Raw genomic sequence first — 19,653 nt, forward strand, 5'->3', positions numbered from 1 at the left:
AATACTTCTATCATTTGAGAGAAAATTGTGAATTACTAATGATATGCAAGGCTAATTGACGGGATATAAAAAACGACAGTGTACGTACAAACATTACAATGTGCAGCAGTGTTTTGATGTTGTTTTGGATGTTTAAATTTTTAATGCAACAGGCTACACAGGTCGGTTGTTGAATCATAATTTGTGTAATACAAGGAAACAGTTTGGCTTCAAGAAACCTTGGCAATCTACAAGCGAATCACTGGACAAGTGTCCACATTGGATAAACTCAGAATCGTCCATTACGGAGCAGTAAAATCAGAAAACTATGTCGGTAATTCCAATGCTCCTGTAGATTTTAGAATTTGCTCGATGAAAAAAAGGGACACAGTAAGACTATATAAGGTTGTGCAATATTTCCTACTGTAACACTGTTGCTGATGAAATTAATTGTATGGGTAGATACAAATTTCACTCATATTTTGTGATATTTCTTGATAATGATGCAGTTAGTCAGAAAACTGACATTTGCTAATTCAATCATTATATTTACAAACGGTAAAATATGCCGAATTAAGAGAACCATAGATAGTTTAGTCTGCATAGTTCACAGGTATTACACAGTCTGCAGACTCATTTTTCAGGCTGTGTGATGTTACAGTCTGTTATATGCCTCTCTTGTCTGTGCTGTGTTTTGCTGCTTGTTGCCAGGTTTAGTGTGTAGATCTGAAGTGGCAATATCAATGTACAAAAGGCCAAACCTTTTGATAGAGTCAAAGATAATACAAGTTCACATGATAATGATCATATTTCATTGTGTCTCAAAAGGAAAAGTAGGTCATAAATTTATCAAAAAGATGTATTATGTGCTAAATTATAAAGCGTTTGAGAGGAGTTGTCTTGCCAGGTCAGAGGAGTGGTATTAACAAGCAGTTAGGACTTTATTGCCAAGCCATGATTTGTTTATCGCTTTCATGAATTTAAATTGTATTATAATGATCATACTTGTTCAGGAAAAGAAATACTGTATTTGCCGCAGGGAAGTACCATGAAATTACCCTTTGACCTCCAGACTGTTGTATCTACCCATTGCTTTCAATATGGTGAGTGACCCTGTAACCAAGGAAATGGCTTCAGAGTTTAGCTAGTTATATCTCCCAAAGTTCTATTAGTGTTATCATTTTTTTTTCAAATCCTGCAAAATTGCCAGCCCTGTAGCAATACCTATTACCAGACCCAGAAATTAAATAAAACCAATGAGATAGCTGTTAAAAAAAGTCTGAATTATTTATCTGACAGCCAAAAGGAGTACATGGAAGAAGTGGCTTTGTCCTAGAGAGTGATCGTCATCTGTGAGACCAGATGTCACCAGTCGATTTCCGTCACAATTATTCACTTATACAGCAATGTTATTGTCCATTTAATGGAAGGTCGCACAGTTAATAAATGCCAAATTACCTTCACAAAGGTGGCTATTACAAAATATTTCTAGTTTTAGTGATATAAAGGTACAAGATTTGGAAATATTTTGATTTCAATGCCATTCCATGTCTCCAGCCCTCCATGGAAATCATGATCTGTGTACATTTCAATAGAGATCCAATGGTGTTGTGAAAACAACAACATTATTTGGGACACAAAAGCGCGGTTGTGAAGGGACGATTTCTATCTTCCAGTCAGACAGTTTTTTACATTCTTAAATATTATGAGAATATTTATTCATATAGTTTTAAATACATGAAACAATTTATGAAAATAATACCTTTCTGTAAAAAAATATGAATGATAAACATATGAAATGGCTTTACTCTTTGCTACAGACAAAAATTGACTGGGAGAACAATTTCCCGATTATTACCTGAATTACCGTAGGAAGCTGTCTTATATGCCTGTCTTTGCAGAAAATATTGATAACACTGAAAAACATTACGGCTCTTTTGGGATTTTTGCCTCCTTCTATATGCATCAATAACATTAGCTTTAATTTGCGGTTTTTCGTAACACATTAAAGCCCAAGTAACTTTTTGCAATTTTTTTCGAGAAGATGGTTTGAAATCAAAAGCATGCAACTAATATAAAAATGCTGATCAAAGTATGAAAATACAAGGTTTTTCAAACATTGGCCACAAATGTACCTAGGTTTTGACAACTTGACTTGTAAGTCATATATGGCTGCCTCTAGCAAGTACACATTAACTGTGAACAATCAACTGAATCCGTTGCCAAGGATTGAAATAGTGACATATCAAACACAATACAGTTTAAAAACAGGAATAAAAAACTTTATGAAAGGGTTTTTTTGAAAGGCAAAATGCAAAAAGATGAAACAAACGGGGATTTAACAAGCACCTGTTCATTTTGTGTTCATCTACATACTATGGAACTACTAGTGTGTGAAATGTGCAAAATGTGCCAGTGAAGTCATGTGTGACATAGCCAATGAAACTGCATTGCCAAAAATGCAGTCTTTAGCCTAGTTAGATTGCGGTTTATGAAAAATTCATGTGTTTTCAAATTTGATGGGGTTGATCACATGCTATCATAAATCAACACCATGTGTCATGCTGGATAGAAATTAATTTAATTCATGTACATACAGGAACTGAATCTTTTGATAGTTTAATTTCCGTAATTGCTTTGGTAAAATAACAGACACTGAAGTTGTTGACAGTTACTGAATGAAACAGTGTGTTTTGTGAAGATATGTGTTTGATATTACAGATCAAGTGTCGACTCTGACTTATTGCGTCCATCTTAATATGATAGTATTTTATTCATATTTTTATTTTATTCCAAATGAAAAGCTGTTTTGATGATTGGTAGTTACTGCGTATTCTTTCTGCAACGGGGCTTTCATTTGGTCAGCAACATGTAGTGCTCAGTCAATGAATATATATTGGTGTTATTTGTTTTAAACTGGATAATCGCATTGTTAGTGAAGTAAGTGCCATTTATCCTACTTCATGGATAAAGTCAGTGTGTTGACTGCTAGGTAGGCATGCTGTATCAAAAATAAGCAGTTCTTTGACATGCAGCTGCCTATTTCTTATCCGAACAACAGACTACGTTCTGTGCTTTCAATTTTCATCGTAGTACGCAACCCCTGAAAAATGCCTTTGACTAGTATTAATAGGCATGGAAGGTTTATTATTGGTACAATGCAATTCAGCTTCTAGTTTGATGATTCTGTTGAAGTCATCAGTCAAACATGCTGAGACATGTTACTTGTGTGTGCAGTTGTGTGGTACATTCCAATATGGCTGACCAGACTATGACAAGCATTTTGTGTAGATTTCTTTGCACATACTTTGTTATAACTTGGACATGCCTGACTGAATTCATGTCAAACATTTCACAATGACAATACTGTGAATCTCATTGAACATGACTTTCAAATTGCCATGATTTTTTTCGATTTTTTTTTTATCTTAAATGTTTCTGTATAACTACGCTATACAATACAGTGTATGATTTAGGCCAATGAATAAACTCTATCAATAACTCAATATGAGTTGATTTGCATACTCCAACAATAGTCATACACATGATGAATGCAACTATTTAGGAAATCAAGTAGAATGTGACCCATTCTGAGATACAGACATACTGACTGACTTCATTTCAAAGTGGTGATCAGATACACCATTAACCCTTTGAGCGCCAAAGTCAATTTTTTTCTGGCTTTATAAAGTATACTGCAGTCAAGTTTTATCACATTTTTGCCAAAATTTTGGTAAGAAACTGTAGCTAATGAAATGTGATTTCCATTTGGTCCAAAAGTATAAAAAATCACAGAAAAATTCACTAAAATTGATAAAATGTTGCACTTAAATTTGGAGGGAAAAATTACAGCACTCAAAGGGTTAATCAGTAGTCTAGGTCATCTTGTTACAAGTGTGTTCGTCATAATTGAGCAAGGTGTTGAACTTTAAAATTAACTTGTTAACAATGAAAAAATCACTATGAAGTGCATTTCTCATTTACTTTTCCTTTTTTTTTTGTGAGACAGATACAGACCTTCCAAAGAAAAGTTTCCAATCATAGTGAGTCAAGATTGCAACCATCAAGAAACAGCCAAAGTAATAAGTAACTATGGAGATAAACTTACACACATAAAGGTAAGCGTTGTCAAATGGTCCTGAACTTGAATCAACAAAAATCAGGTTCACATATCCTCTTACTCATGGCACTTCCAGGTCACCGGACCCTACTATGAACAACATGGAGATTGGATATTACATTATGAACTGATGGTTTAATTTACGACTGTTAAGCAATGTACACGCTATCTATCAAACAAACAGACCTCCCTTTGATATTCTGCTTGAATGAACAACCAAATTATCTTTTATCACCTTTTTCGTCAAGTTGTGTGTTCATACCCAGGTCGGTCATCTCATGCATACAGAATGAAGGCAATTCTCATTAGTCAAGATAATTTTTCTCCCAACGGTGAGCAGCACTCATGACATGAAATGACAATTCACCACTATCTGGGAATGATAATCACTGAAGGAAGTTGAGAAATTCTCGTTTGTATGACTCGCTGGTATCATTGTGGTGGCACAGAGGTCTTCTTTGTGGCAGATGATCAAACCAAATCAAAATGAAATGAGGCTTTTATCTTCATTGATTTCTTAAATGTCAGAGATCAGTAATGAGTCCGCAGGGGTTTCACCTCTCTATCTGTACACCTACATGTTGTGATGTACAAGCCAAGCAATATGATTGAGACAAAATTTAAGACCGTGTTAACGAAATAAAATTTATCTTTTTGGTTGATCCCCAGCTTTCAAATTAGACTATACTAATTATCTTGGATAAAATATTTTCAATGTTGTGCCCAGCATTTGTCTTTTCATGCATGTATGAATATGTACGGTATACAGCCAAAAACCATTGACTGCAGAGAAAACCAGGGTCTATGCAAACATGTACCTCAGTCTTCAGTTCCAGCATCCAAGGCAAACAGCCGAGAATTTAAAATGAAAAGTTATATCTTATACTGGTGATTGTTGCATGTACACGTCCCCTAGGAAATACAAACAGATCAAAAGTTCAACCTCTAACGTGTCTGCCTCAAAGACAATGCTCAAAGTTTCTTTTCTTTTTTTTTTCTTAGCAACCAGATCAGAGCAATATCTACTTGCCACCCAAGGAAGTCAAGTATCAGGGTTACTACAGAATATCCAGGCATTACAAGTGGGCATTGGGACAGATATTTAATCATTTTAAATATGACAGTGTTATCATTGTAGAAGGTAGGTGAATCATAGAAAATATTGATAAAAAAATCTAAACTAAAAATCCTTGCAGTTAAATTTATGTTTTTTAGTACAAGCAAGTTAATGTTTTCCCCAAAATTCAGTGTTGAAAAATTCAGGGGCAGTATTTGTTCAATGATAACGATATCAATTTACATTTTTGTTTTCTCAACTGCTTTCATGCTATTTGAAATTTCACCATATTGTGTGCTGTAATGGCAAATTTATGAAGCGCAGAGGTTGAAAGGCTCCCTTGGCCATTCCTATTCCAAACAGTTTCCTGCCTCATGCTCTGTTCTTCTTGTGGGAACATTGTGCTGTCCTTTGAGAATTGTGTTAAAATTACAATGCAGCAGACTTGCAGTACGCGTACCATTTACGAAAGGACAATCTTACTGCAAATTAAGATTTTTGAGGGAGACTTTAAACTTTGATTGGATTTTCCTGCAAAATTAAATCAGCGTTCAACTCCTTTATTTTATATAAACATCAGGCAGACATTAAAAAGAATCTACATGTATCGTAAAATTTCAGATGATTTAGATGTAGCACCGGATTTCTATGAATACTTTCTTGCAAGTTACCCAATATTACGAGATGACCCGACACTTTGGTGTGTCTCAGCATGGAATGACAATGGTAAAGAGAAACTCATATCAAGAGACAATGGTAAGTTCTCTTCAAATCAGCAATCCTGTTGCGTCAAAAAAGACACGCAGAGCTTGTCAAAAGAGGGCGCTGTTTCCATCAATGCTTTTGGTGATTCACAGAGGACAAGCAACACTAGTGTAGTGCATTTTGATAAACTGTTATAATATTCACAATGTTCACCGTTTTGCTTAACCTTTTGAGTGCTGTAATTTTCCCACCAAAATTTTTGTGCAACATTTTCAGTGTTTCAGCCAGCGTGCGGCATTGCGACATTTGACGCAATTTTTTTTGTTTTGTCCCGATAAAATAACCGTTGTGGGTCACCATGACGCAATCTGAGTAGGCCACATTTTAGTGGTATTGAATTTTTAGACAGTGCCTCCTGGACAGAAAACTACAACTAATTATCTTGTTCACATTGGCAACCCAACTGAAATTTGGCCCGACGCAAAATAATTGTCCTTTTGGGATTAAATTTGGTCCGTGTCCACACTTACTGGTACCAGAATTAGGGCCGACGTAACTTTACCTTCCTTTGTGACCTCTGACCTGTCAAAGTTCAAAATGGCGCTTTTGAATATGGCACGCTGTTTCTACTGTTCATGATTTTCCTGTGTTTTTACGCACAAGAAGGGCAAATATGACTACCACTCACCCTTTTAATCATCGGAGAGATCTTCACCATTTATTGGATGAGCATATGGTATATATAAGACCGCGGTGGAGAAATAACCAGTGCGCGGCATTTTTGACATGCCTCTCTAGTCTATTACGTGCACTGTGGAATCGAATGACATGGTCTCGTTTGCGGAACAAAGGTTGGTGGGAAGTTCAGCGTACATGGGATGATATTAAAATGTGAAGACTGGATTGAAAACTTTCGATAGGTGTAAACTTTAGTTTCAAACGTCGTTTGTTTTGTGCGAATAGTGTGACTAGTTCAACTTCGATCCATAGCGGAGGCCTGGTCAACTGGGACCAGGGCCGATGTAACGTGTCCACACTGGCGATTTGCGTCAGACCAAATTTTGCGCCGGCCCTGAGTCGGCCCTGAACCCCCCCTTCTAACCGGGACCAAACTGAGTCGGCCCAGGGCCGACTCAGCGTGTCCGCATTGGTTTTTTACGTCGGCCCCGGCCCTGGTCGGGACCTGGGCCGACGCAAAGTCGTCAGTCTGAACGTACCAAATAATAAAACAGTTTACCCTCCTTCCTACAAAGTTGCAATGTATTGAAACAGTTTACTCTCCTTTCTACAAAGTTACAAATTCCCTGGTACGTAAAACAAACATTGTTGCTTTTCGATACTGCAATACATCACGGACGCACAACGTCCATGAATACACTGAGGCTTGGTTCTGCATAGGTGAGTGCCGCGTACCGGTCGTCCTTGAGTTCAAGTTTTACCTACATTGCTTGCATCAAAATTTGGCCTGCAGCTACTCAGTTTGATAGTAAAAACCATAATTTCTAAGGAAACTTTCACAAGCAGAGTCATTGTACAAGTGAAAAGGAGAAAAACTGAGGTTTTCTGAAAGGTCAAATCTGGGTCATTTCACGTGATGTCATCAATGAAGACCTCTTAAGTACACAATTATGGTTCAAAAGAAACCACCTAGGGAGGGCCAATAGGTACAATCTTATGTTAAAAAGAAATTTCTTGGTGCCTTCCAATTTAAATGGCATTTAGCTTGACTATCAGTTTTAAATTATACTTTATTAAGAGTCATGGCAAAGGGAAATTGTCAACAGTACTTGCAGTAAGCATATTCATTTTCAAATCTTCACATTTGAGAGCTGCAATTTTGCATGGTAACTTAACATCGAAGCAACAATTCAAAAGTAGAGCTATTAAAATTGTCCATTTGGCATATTTCAAACTGCTATAACTTATACAAGAAATGATGTGATTCTGAATGATTTTAATATTTCTGCAGATTCCACCAGTTTAATGATATAATAGTGAACATCACTAGACATTTCTTGATGATATCAAAATATAAATGAAAATATTTCTGGGCTTAAAAGTGTTATCATAATCTTTGAAACAATGATTACTCTAAAACATTGGGAAATTAAATGAACAATATCAATATTGTGTATTGTTTTACAGGATTTGGGTTTGGCCAAACCATTTTTGTCTCAAGAAAAATACTTGTGCTTAAGATGCTATTGAGCCTGCTTGATCACAACTATGACACAACACCAGGGCCTTAAACACCACAATAATTGTATCTACATTGCCACTATGCTACCCAATGCTCTCTTCTGCATGGAAAATTTTTATCTGTGTGGCTCACAAAATTTTCATCATGACTTAAAAACTGCACCAATTTGCCACATTAGGAGCTTGTAGCTTAAATGTTTTAAGTTGTCATTCTGTGAACACTGACAGAATGCTACAGAAATATTCTGTACCTTTGGTAATATACACTTCACATTGCTACCTGATTTTTAGAATTGCCACCTAATTTTTTTATTTCTGGTGGTATAAGTATACCACCAGAAATGAAAAAATATTTCTATCACTTTAATGTCATAAAAACACAGATAATTAATGCAATAAAAACTGAACAAATATTTCTTTAATGTAAAATACAAAACATTTTGATTTGAAAAATGAAGAACTCCTGAATACCAAGAAAGTTGTTGCCACACTTGAGATCATAAACTGCCTAAAATTTGTTCAAATTGGCTACAAGATTTTTGATTTGGCTAATGAGTTGGCTAATCATCTTGGTGACTTAGGGGGAGCCCTACAGTTTATGTGTATACCACATGGTACATGTAGCAGTAAACTTAATGATACTTCAAGTTTCATGTCGGCACAATTTTGCACAACACCATTGGCCTACTATATATACTTACCGTTAATGCACTCACCTGACTTGCCAATTGAACACCAAATATAGTACCAGGTCATAATGACACATAATGACACTGTACTGTGTTGTTTTATTGAAATACATTACATGTCCCCCAAAAATTTAATTTGTCCCCCATTCAGACCTACTATGGGTCACTGTGTCCCCATGCTAGCAAAAGCTGGCTGAAACACTGCATTTTACCAATTTTTATGAATTTTTCTGTAATTTTTTGGATAATTTTGGACCAAAAGGATATCAAATTTCATTGGCTAAAGTTTTTTATCAAAATTTTGTCAAAACTCTGAAAAAAAATCGACTTTGGTATATTTTATAAAGGCGACAAAAATTGACTTTGGCGATGAAAGTGTTTATTTTATGATCTGTATCATGATAAGTGGCTTCTCACACAATCGACTCAGGAGAAAATCCTGCATTGTGCCAGTGTCAGAAGCCCAACCTTACAAACATTTTGGAGTTTAATAGCAAATGCTCTTTCCATTGTTATCGCAGCACTGCTATACAGGACAGACTTTTTCCCAGGGTTAGGATGGATGATGACAAGTCAACTCTGGCAAGAACTTGAACCAAAGTGGCCGGGTGGGTAAGTGACAAGTTTCATATCATATTCAACTTTAAGTTTGTTATGTTACTATTATTGAGTGCTGAAACCATTTCACATGTGAGACTCGGTCTCTGATAGATATAGAGATGCTGTTTCTGTAAATTTAACGTATCAGCAACACAATTTAGAATCCCTTTGGCTAATGGTTTTATCCCTGATACTTCTACAATGAGGGCCAACTTTGCCATGGAAAACATTAAGCATGTACCGCAATTGGTTTTGAAAAGATTGGACATCAGCATGTATCCTTGTCATTTCTAAAAGGATAAATTTGGCTTTATCAAAAGTGTTTGATTTTTCCTTATTTTTCTTCTGTTGGGAATGTGACAATTTTTGTCACTACTCCATGTTAAAGAGTCAGTAGCTGTAGCTTAGATGATTATTTACACTTTATATATTTATGTTAAATGTGAACAACAGTTTCTAATTTTCTTTGGCAAAGTATGTCAACCAGGTCTTTACATGTGTAAACTGCATTGTTATTGATGACAAGTGAAAGCTTGTCTAGATTAGAATTCACTTGTCAATAATAACAGTGTAGATTACATGTGTGAATGCTGTTTTGACAAACTAAATATGAAGTGTTTCAACATCCTTGTAGGAGTTGAACAAGAAACTGTCATTGATATTGAAAAATAAAAGTAGCAAAAAAATCACCAAAAGTTTCACTTTACTGCCCTTTAAACAGGTTTTAAATTGATTTAAGTCTCCCAATCTGAAATGTACATAATGTTGCAATTTTTGGAAGTTTCTAAAGTATGTTATCAGCATTTTAGTAAAATGAAAAAGAGAGAGAAAAAAATGTGGTTTTCCACTAGTGACATGTTTGCTGGTTTCCAGGTTTTGGGACGACTGGATGAGACTTCCAGAACAGAGGAATGACAGAGCTTGTATACGACCGGAAATCTCCAGGACAGACACTTTTGGAAAGATTGGAGTTAGCAAGTAAGTAAAAATAAAAATGCGAAATGATGAAGCAGAGCAGACTGATGGGCCAGAATAACTGTCACCTGATCGCTAATAGCCAATCACTGATGTTCTTTTGGGTAGAGATGCACAGACAAGTGCACAACCAGCGGTGCAATGGACATTCTTTGAGTAAACATGGCGGACACTCCCGTTTTGCCATATATGGATAATTGCAAATTTATAGTGATTGAGTAGCTTTCAGGAGTGTTTGACTTGGTATAAAAGCAATTGACATAAATGTTTAAAAGAAAGGTATTTAAGAATTATGTGAATTCTTATACTTGCCTCGCAAAATCTTCACTTTTCTCAGTAGAATATGGAATCTGTCTCTTGGCCTGTGTTCAAACATTCTAAGCTCACTGCTAGCCACAGTAATAAATCTCTTAGCGTATTCTATTTCCCGACACAGTCAAAGTTAGTACCTGAAAGCAGAGTATGCTGTAAGGTGAAAATTCATCAGGAAATGAAGTGCGCATTTTAACATAATGCATACCTCTAGTTACTGAAGGTAATCTGCGAATTTAATTTGAAATATCACTCATAAAAAACTATCAGTTAAAATTTAATTGTTTCTTGTTTCTTACAGGGGTTTGTTTTTTGAGCAGCACCTGAAATATATAAAACTGAATTCACAATTTGTAGAATTTACAAAAAAAGACCTTAGCTACCTTAAAAAGGTGAGTGATTCCAAAGAATGATGTTTAACATTTGAATTTCATTAGCTTTTGTCTGTTGTGTGATAGACAATTTTTGTTCATGTAGGGAATTGCATTGTTTTCATCTATTCAAATAGTGATTTATTATTTATATTGTGTTTTGGATCAAAATGGTGACATTTCTTGTAGCATAGTCCATTTTACTTTTCTGGCAGAGAGTGATTCTTTGATCAAATGGGAGACAATAAACAACAACATTCAATTGTGTGGACATAGTATTCTTTTAATGATTAATTCAGATTAAAATTATCTGCGAATTTCGTCCGGAATGCAAAACAAGGTGTAGATTGATGTTTTGGAATTGACAGCAGAACATTTTCCTGATAAAATTTATTGCTGAAGCCAATGTCGTGGTCTTGTTTCATAATTTAACAAATTTAAAGGATTCCGACATTTTCTCTTCCCGTATTGGTATATTCATCTCTCTCTCCCTCCCTCTCTCTCTCTCTCTCTCTCTCTCTCCTCTCTCTCTCTCTCTCTCTCTCTCTCTCTCCATCTCTAACATTTCGACAGACAAACTATGATGCAGCATTTTTAAAAGAGGTGTACGATGCACCAAGTATCACTTTGAATCAGCTGACCAAAGAGAATGGTCTGGGACACACAGTTGTCAGAATCCAGTACACAGATAAAGATACATTTAAAAACCATGCAAAAGTTCTTGGAATCATGAATGATTTTAAGGTAAGTTTCTAGATTTTTGTGATTTTGTTTCTTTGCCGATCATGTGCCACATAGAGTGGCGATATTTCAGACTTGCATTTCATGCCAGTAATGGCCATGTAACAAGTGAAGTATGAAACGCTCTTTCAGAAAAAGGAATGTGATTCATAGAGCAGTTGTGTTCTCATAGTCTTTAGCTTGATATATAGTGCAGATACTTGCTCTGTATAATTCATGGAAGTTATGTTTTCTAAATGAATTAAATTTTAAGTGATAATTCCATATTTCACAATAGATGATATTCACACCAACAACCTTCAGTTATCAAATCGTTTAATTATACCCAAAAACTGATATTGCAATGACAATGAAGTGTTTTAAAGACTTTTAGAAAATTGACAAGAAGTGCTTGAACAATATCCAAATATTATGCTCTCGGTAGATTTCTGTTAAAATAATCACAAAAGCTTTTCATAAGCATACCAGAAAATGTTATTCAAGGAAAACATTGTAGTAATCAACAGAAAATTTGTATACATCTTCTGTGATTTTTCAAGTTAGGCCAGAGCAATTAAATTCTCCATTTTATATCCCAGCTCATGTAGCTTTTGGAGTTTTTCAGGTAAAAAAACCAGTGTATTTGAATGGGACTTTATCACGCAGTTTTTTCTGACTATAGATCTATATTTACAAATTTTGTAAAATATACTAGCTTAGCCTGCATGCCTGCAGAATGTCTCATTGTAGAGTAAATTGTGAATTTGGAAAAGAAGTTTTTGCTCATATTACATGGAAACAATCAAGTAAATATAAAACTTGTATGTGTACAATTTTCTGCGTGTGTTTTTTTAGTTACGCGCTTAACTTTAAAAATTTTGAGTGTACGTGAAACAAAGAATTAACTACTATGGCCTTTTTTTCCTCTTTGATTTCAAGCATATAGAAATGGAGACCTTTTATGTGAAACATTTTATTGTGAAAAAAGACCTGTAAAATAGCCTTACTTTATTCACATACAATATCTTCTTCTCTCTAATCTGTGTTCCAGGCTGGTGTTCCAAGGACTGGCTACAAAGGGGTTGTGACCTGCATATACAATCACATCAGAGTATATCTAGCGCCCTCAGAGTCCTGGGAAGGATATGATCTGACCTGGAGCTAACACACAACTTCAGGAACCTTGCAAATTTTTCAATTAATTTTTTACACAGAAAAGCTTGTGTATTTTTGTATCGCGGCAGAATGTTGAACTGGAGTAAAGGACCTCAACACAGTATGGAGTACTTTCTGCCCAAAGACGGAGTATGTTTATTAGAAAAATGGACCTGAGTGAAAAAAGTTTAAAAAATCAAGAAATTCAAAACAAAAACTCATTTGCTTGCGTTTCATTCATGCTGGAATATTTGTTATGATTTATTAAATCTGAAATTTTTTCTTTCTCAATGTTTGAATATTTTGATCTCTTTGAGGTCTAAAATATTCATTATAAATTTAGTTTTTGGAAATAAATATGCAGTACTTATTAGTATATCCTTACATTTCATATCATGAACTTTGACCTATGACCTCTGTACTCTCTCTGACAACATGTCCATTTGGAATAACTACAAAACCAACAACTTATCATACCAATGGAATATAGATGGCATCAGTAAAAAATTACCGGTATAATCCTGTTGTTTAGACAGCACTCAATTTTATTTTTCTTTTTTCCTGTACAAATATTTGCTTAATGATTTCATTCCATAGAAGAAAAAAAAACATTCTTGACAAAATATAGACATATGTCATGGTGTGAATTTTACCACTCATATTACAGTGAGAGCAGACATTTTTTCCCCGGCAATAGTATTTGTCATACTGCAATGGTTTCTTTATTGTTACGGTATGGTCATTTTTGATAAATATCATAATTTCTTTCAAAAATTGTGAATGTTTGGCGTTCTGCATTTGACCTGAAATATGTACACCTGTACACCTGGAGATCTGTTAGATTTGAAGTTTCTGTTTTTCACTGTCCACGTCAATCTAGTTTTGCTGTCGATAGTCGCAATGTGTGCTTTTTTGAACATCAGGGCTGTACAAGGTATTGGTGAAAAAGAAGTACAGACTTTGTGATACCAGTGCAAATACTTGTGTTAACAGGGTAAACAGTTGATATTCAAAGGAAAGTGGCTGTTGCTATGTAAATCAACTTGTAAATAGTTTTCATATTTTAAAGGGCCAGTAGGAACTGTGGCGTTTTATGATTTTTTCCTCTATTTTTGATGTTAATGTCAACTACAGTTTGTTGTTCTACTCCCCAAAGCATGTTGAGATACACAGTATTCAGCTTGTCAACTCAGCCTATACATGTGTAGACTGCATTATTATTGTTGACAAGTGAATTCTGGTGTGTGCTAGAATTCAAATGTAAACAAAATTTCGTTTTACGCGTATGGATACTATGTTGGCAAGCTGAATGGTTTGTGAACTTACAATTGACATACAATACTAAAAAGAAAAACGTAGAAAACCGTCAAAAGTTACAGCTACTATACTTGCCCTTTATATGTAAATGGTAAATTTTGTTGAAATACATTCAGTTTCTGCTGTGTGAATTATCATTGCTCCGTGCTGCAAATAACTATGTTATTTTGACATAGAGAGAAATCAGAAATGCAATTTATCCCCAAAATGTGAGTTGCAACATTGACCCTTTAGGATCTGTAGTTGCGAACAAAATGAGCTTGAACACATCTTGGCATTCCTGTGTAGGAGTCTTTGCAAACAGTCTATGACTGTATACATATATTGACTGGCCGGTACAGTAACTGTATACATTTGTTGCCCAGGGGCTTGAGAGTCATTCCCAAAACAACATGTTTTATGAGGCCGTAGGCCATGGGAAACAGATAGCTGACCCTCAGGCCAGAGAGAAGGAAAACGTATGCTCTTATCCAAAAACAGGCAGTCAATATGTGTTTTGTAACACACTCCATTGAACTCTCTTGCCAAAAAATCAAGAAGTTCCTCAGCTATCATCCCTTGTCTTGGTTGCAGGCGACACTGCCATCTTCTTCACACTTTCTAGAATGTGCGCATGTGTAAACAGCACTTTCAAACTTCCCCAGTCACAGTCAATCGTTTACTGAACTGATAACCGGTCAACAGTTTTGGAAACTGTTGATTGGTAATTTGTTCTATTCATGTACCAGTGTCAAAGTAATGCACGCCAGGTGACCATAAATTAAGGACAGAGAGTTTGGACCAGGTGTGTTACAATGTTTGCTGTTGCCAAGCTTAGATGCGCAGAAGGAAAGATTGTAATGTTTTAAAACTATTGCTTTTTTAACGAATTTCATGAGAAGTTCCACGTAAATTACCATGATATCAAATAAATTCAGACACAACTATCTGCTCTATGCTGTGGAAGTGTCCTTTTAATTGAAGTTCAAGGGTTTTCTTTGACTGTAGTAATTAAACAAAATATGCCAAGATATACTTATCCATTTTAAGTGAGTACTGTGCTAATTTCTTTAATATTTATTAAATTCCAGTATGATTTTAAGGGGGTCCAGTGATGTGTAATAATAGTTGTACTTACCATAGACCTTGTGGTTACAAGTTGCGGTTGTCAATAATTTGTTTTATGTCGGAAGGAATTTTTTCGAAAGTTTTTGTCTTTTTTCCCCACAGACATTGAACTACTGCCACTTGCGGTTTTATTAATCACCAAAGATGAGAAAACTACGTAATGCACAATCAAATATTCTCCATTGATGACTCGTCGATCAATGTGCATATTCAAATTACATCCATGAATACATTTGCATAAATGAATATAATTATTCAGGAGATTTAGCATTAGATGAGAGAAATTTGACGTAGATGGACACAGTACATCCAACAACTATTAATGAGATGCACAGGTGTTCTTGCCTATTAAAGGTTTATTGCAGGATAGACCCTTAAGTAGGCTACAGAGTCTGTGTACAATAAAATATGAACCGTCTTTTGAGATGGGCTGTACAGGGTGTCTGGTTTTGATAGAATGTCCAAGATAGACAAGATGAGGTGGCTAAGTTTCAACACCAAGACTGCAAGCACTTTTGAGGTTATCATATCGAGAAAATTTCATGGCTGGCAACAGGCAAGGCAGTCCCATTGGCAGATAATGGCCTAACTCAATCGTATTTCAGGATAGCAAAGGACATCATGCTACGTCAATGAAATTATGTACTCATGTCAAGCATGCCTGAGCTGCATGGAAGATAATAATGTATTTGGTTTATAATTTGAGTTTTCTGGGATAGAAATGACAGGCTGTGATTTTTCAGCCGTAGAGCTGCAATTTAGCCAACCACTGAAAATGTTACCTTGTGCCGCAGTGCTATTATCCTTTGAAATGTTCTGTAATCTTTTATTGTTGACTTACTGTTCTGTTAATTTTTTCAAACATGCTTTTGCTTACACTTTATGAAGGGCAGATATGAACAATCATCATGCCAACATTTATCAGAGAAGAGGAGAGTTGGTGAATTAGCCACCAAACTTATAATGCATGTGATTTTAAAAGTAATGTTTATTTCTCGAAAATGCGAGACTGAACTACAACTTCATTTTGTGACTTTATTCAAGCTTTAATATTGCAATAAACATCCTCTAAGGATTTTCAATTTTCTATAATTCCATGGACCTGTGTACGTGTTAATAGGATGCACTGGACAGTCGCTTGATCGTTGAGTTATGTAATTTGACAGTAATTACGCAGGAACTTTGGAATAGCTGGCTAGCAATTTAACAAGGAGTTTGAACTCCAATCTGTAGTCATTTTTGAAAGGTCTTTAGATAAAACACTCACATTGCTTTATGAATCTCAATGAAACTCATTGCATTTGATCTCAACTTCTCGCTTTCTCTAAGCAAAAGTTGGACGTGCCTAAATCTGGAAATATGATCTGTATTCCTTTATTGTGGTATCTTACTGATACACGTTGTTAGAAGTTTACACAGGTTTGTGAGCAACTAAACAAAATTTTTTATGTCCATTAAGTATAACGCAGGTACTCAGTTTAGTGAAAATTTGTACATGGTAATAGAAATAGAACTAAAACACCAAATGCAATGAGGTGCATCATGCATGTTTTGTAATTATCTGTAACATCTACCGTGCGTCTTTTCAGGCTGTGTGGTTTTACCTAGACTGAAAAATCCGTCGCTCAAGGACGCTCTCTAGACAGCGCCCTCAGGCGACAGATCTTTCAGTCCAGATTTTATAAAGTTCTTTCATAGTTATTTTATAAAGTTCTGAACAAACCACTATATGGTTTTTCATCAATGAGAAACATCACTTGGTTTTTTAACCACAGGAACTTTCAAGGCAGTATGCTTGAGAGTTGGCCAAGTAAACTGTCAGTCTACTATCCACATAACTTGCAATTTCTGTAGAGGGAGAAGTTTCCAAGAATGTCACCTTTGAAATCTCAAGAAGTGTTCAAAATTGGTGAACCTGTAATGTCAAGGCCTGCCTTCTGCATGTTGGGTTGATTTTTTCCACTATCACGTGTCAATATTCCAGAAATGTTTTGAAAAAGTTTTAGTTTCATCTGTTTCTATGCAAACTTAAACTCATCTTGTGCAAGAGTTCCTTCTTGAACAATTCTTTCCGTTTCCTCAAAGGATGTAGTCTTTGTCACATGAGGGTTATACTTTGTCAACAGAGGGCGCTACAGTTTGCCTTCTGCTGTGTACTGTTGGCAGTGCTACAGGAATGTTCCATTTACACATTTGGGAACACAATCCCAAAACACTTACTGTAAACACTCATTGTGGTCATTATCTTTGTTCCTATCATTTGCATGGGTAAATTGTATCCGGAACTTTGAAAAACCTCTTTTCTAGAAACTACTTGCGCTTTCTATTTTCTCATTATAGTGCTTTGTTCTGCTACCTCCTTGTACATTGATATACATCTATGGCTGTATGTATTCGAGAGCAATTTTGTTATCTAACATTCCACGGGAAAATGAAATGTTCACTCCAGCTTTAACTCAAATTTTTGCAAGTAGATGGATTAATGCTAATTTCAGTTATTTGAAAAAATACATTTGGCAGTAGATAGAGATGCCTTCATTTGTCACGCAGATTGTATATAAGGTCTATGTAAACAATAAACAGAACGTAACAATGTACCCGATGATTGTAGTTATGAATCGTAAAATAAACTCAGGTCTTCCATAACTTTTATTGAGTATATTACTTGATTTTATTTTGACCCTCTAGACACCGTAGTGTATGTTTGTGTTGCTTCATAGTCTCGTTGTCATACACAAAATCCAACAGAACCTAGTAGATCATATTTCACATCTGGGAGTTGAATCGACCACCACCAAATCTCTAAACACCACGTTCATGAAGTCTGTACCAAAATCAGTCCAAAAATAGGTTTATTGGCAAACCTTTGGCACATATTTCCAGCACATTCTCATTAACACTGTACAATGCTATTATCCTTCCTCATATTTCATACTGTTTGGAGTTGTGGGGAAATGTTTATCACATTACTTCAATTCCATATTTGAAAAAAAGGGAGTAAAGAGTTTAATCTTCAAGTGACTGACTATTCCTAATGAACCAATCTTCAAGAAGTTGAATGTCTTGAACATCTACAATCAGTTTGAATATCAGATTGGGATTTTCATTCATGACCTTTTGCTCAGCTATCTCCCGAATAGCCTCAATAGCTATTTCCCTTGTTCTCACTCACAGTACACTACCAGATCCAACTCGTCCTTTCTGTCACCAAAATGCAAACTTCACCTTTGTCGAATTACAGTGCTAAACAGCATAGAATAGAAGTGTTTTAGGTAGAATTTGCCCTGTGAACAGACATTCCGACTCAAATTTCCTACAGTTCTTTTCTGATCTACCACTAGCAGAAAGAAAAACTTTTACCATCTTAGTTTTCGAAAATCCAAAATTTTATTTTTCCCCATAGAGTTAACACAACGGCGGTAATTTTGAATTTCAAATATCGCAAAACGTTTGGTAATTTGTTTCGCTAGTTCCAAACTTTGCACAGTGACCCTAAGTTTTATTGTTGATTTGGTACGAGAATGATTGAAAGTTTCATTGAAGAAAGTTTGATCAAAGAAGTCTAAGTCTTTCACTTTCAAGGCATAAACTACCTTAACACTGAACATAGTTTAAGCATGCCCTGAAATCTTTCATTATCAACCTTGATTTCTTTGTTTTACTCTTTGCCCACTATTACTTTTATCCCCATTTGATTGTAGCTTGCATCATTTATGTGAAATTCTAGTGGTATTGGGTATCATTCTCCCACATTATTCAAGAGAGGCTGTCATCGGAACTCTGCTCAAAGGTTTCCAGGGATCCCTAACGACCGATGTAAACACTGAATTCAGGTATGTTGGTGATGGTGAAAGTTAATACATGTTTGTTAACAATGAATATCGTAACATTTACAATGTAAATGTCGCATGCAGCTATGTTTACATGGTGTACCTAGATTCAGCTATGTTTACATGGTGTACCTAGACATCGTGCAAGAAATGCATTGTTTGTAAACAAGAAAGTTGCACATGTGTAGTTCCAACGACAGCCTCCCTTTAAAGTACCAATCACTCATTTTGTTTATACTTTGGAGAACATTTTCCATTTCTTGTATGAGCATGTAATCCTGATGTTTCTTACTTTCATTCTACTGTATCAAAGATAAAATTGTATTAATAGCAATGTATGAATAACAATTGAATTGTAAATAAAATTAAATAGATATTGAGTAATGTTCTTTCCCTCATTGCAGAAATCACACCAATTTATTTTCAGATGTTTATAATTTAATTTTATTCATAGATAGATTGATTTCCTTTCCACCTATTCTCTACTTCTATAGGTCTTCCTATTCTCTCCCGTGTG

General features: G+C 35.4%; 1 protein-coding gene across 1 annotated transcript in view; it reads left to right on the forward strand.

Moving 5' to 3' along the window:
• Positions 1 to 17,952, forward strand: part of LOC139116986 (alpha-1,3-mannosyl-glycoprotein 2-beta-N-acetylglucosaminyltransferase-like) — a 67,968-nt gene extending 50,016 nt beyond the window's left edge. Inside the window, exons 5-12 of the mRNA XM_070679771.1 lie at positions 3,989 to 4,097; positions 5,102 to 5,240; positions 5,778 to 5,912; positions 9,271 to 9,361; positions 10,223 to 10,327; positions 10,938 to 11,028; positions 11,581 to 11,751; positions 12,779 to 17,952. Coding sequence (XP_070535872.1) covers positions 3,989 to 4,097; positions 5,102 to 5,240; positions 5,778 to 5,912; positions 9,271 to 9,361; positions 10,223 to 10,327; positions 10,938 to 11,028; positions 11,581 to 11,751; positions 12,779 to 12,892 — 955 coding nt within the window. The 3' untranslated portion in view covers positions 12,893 to 17,952. The remainder of the gene's footprint in view (positions 1 to 3,988; positions 4,098 to 5,101; positions 5,241 to 5,777; positions 5,913 to 9,270; positions 9,362 to 10,222; positions 10,328 to 10,937; positions 11,029 to 11,580; positions 11,752 to 12,778) is intronic.
• Positions 17,953 to 19,653: the final 1,701 nt, after the last annotated feature.

Source organism: Ptychodera flava, chromosome 18 (genome assembly GCF_041260155.1).
Source record: "Ptychodera flava strain L36383 chromosome 18, AS_Pfla_20210202, whole genome shotgun sequence".
In the NCBI taxonomy this organism is placed as follows: domain Eukaryota; kingdom Metazoa; phylum Hemichordata; class Enteropneusta; family Ptychoderidae; genus Ptychodera; species Ptychodera flava.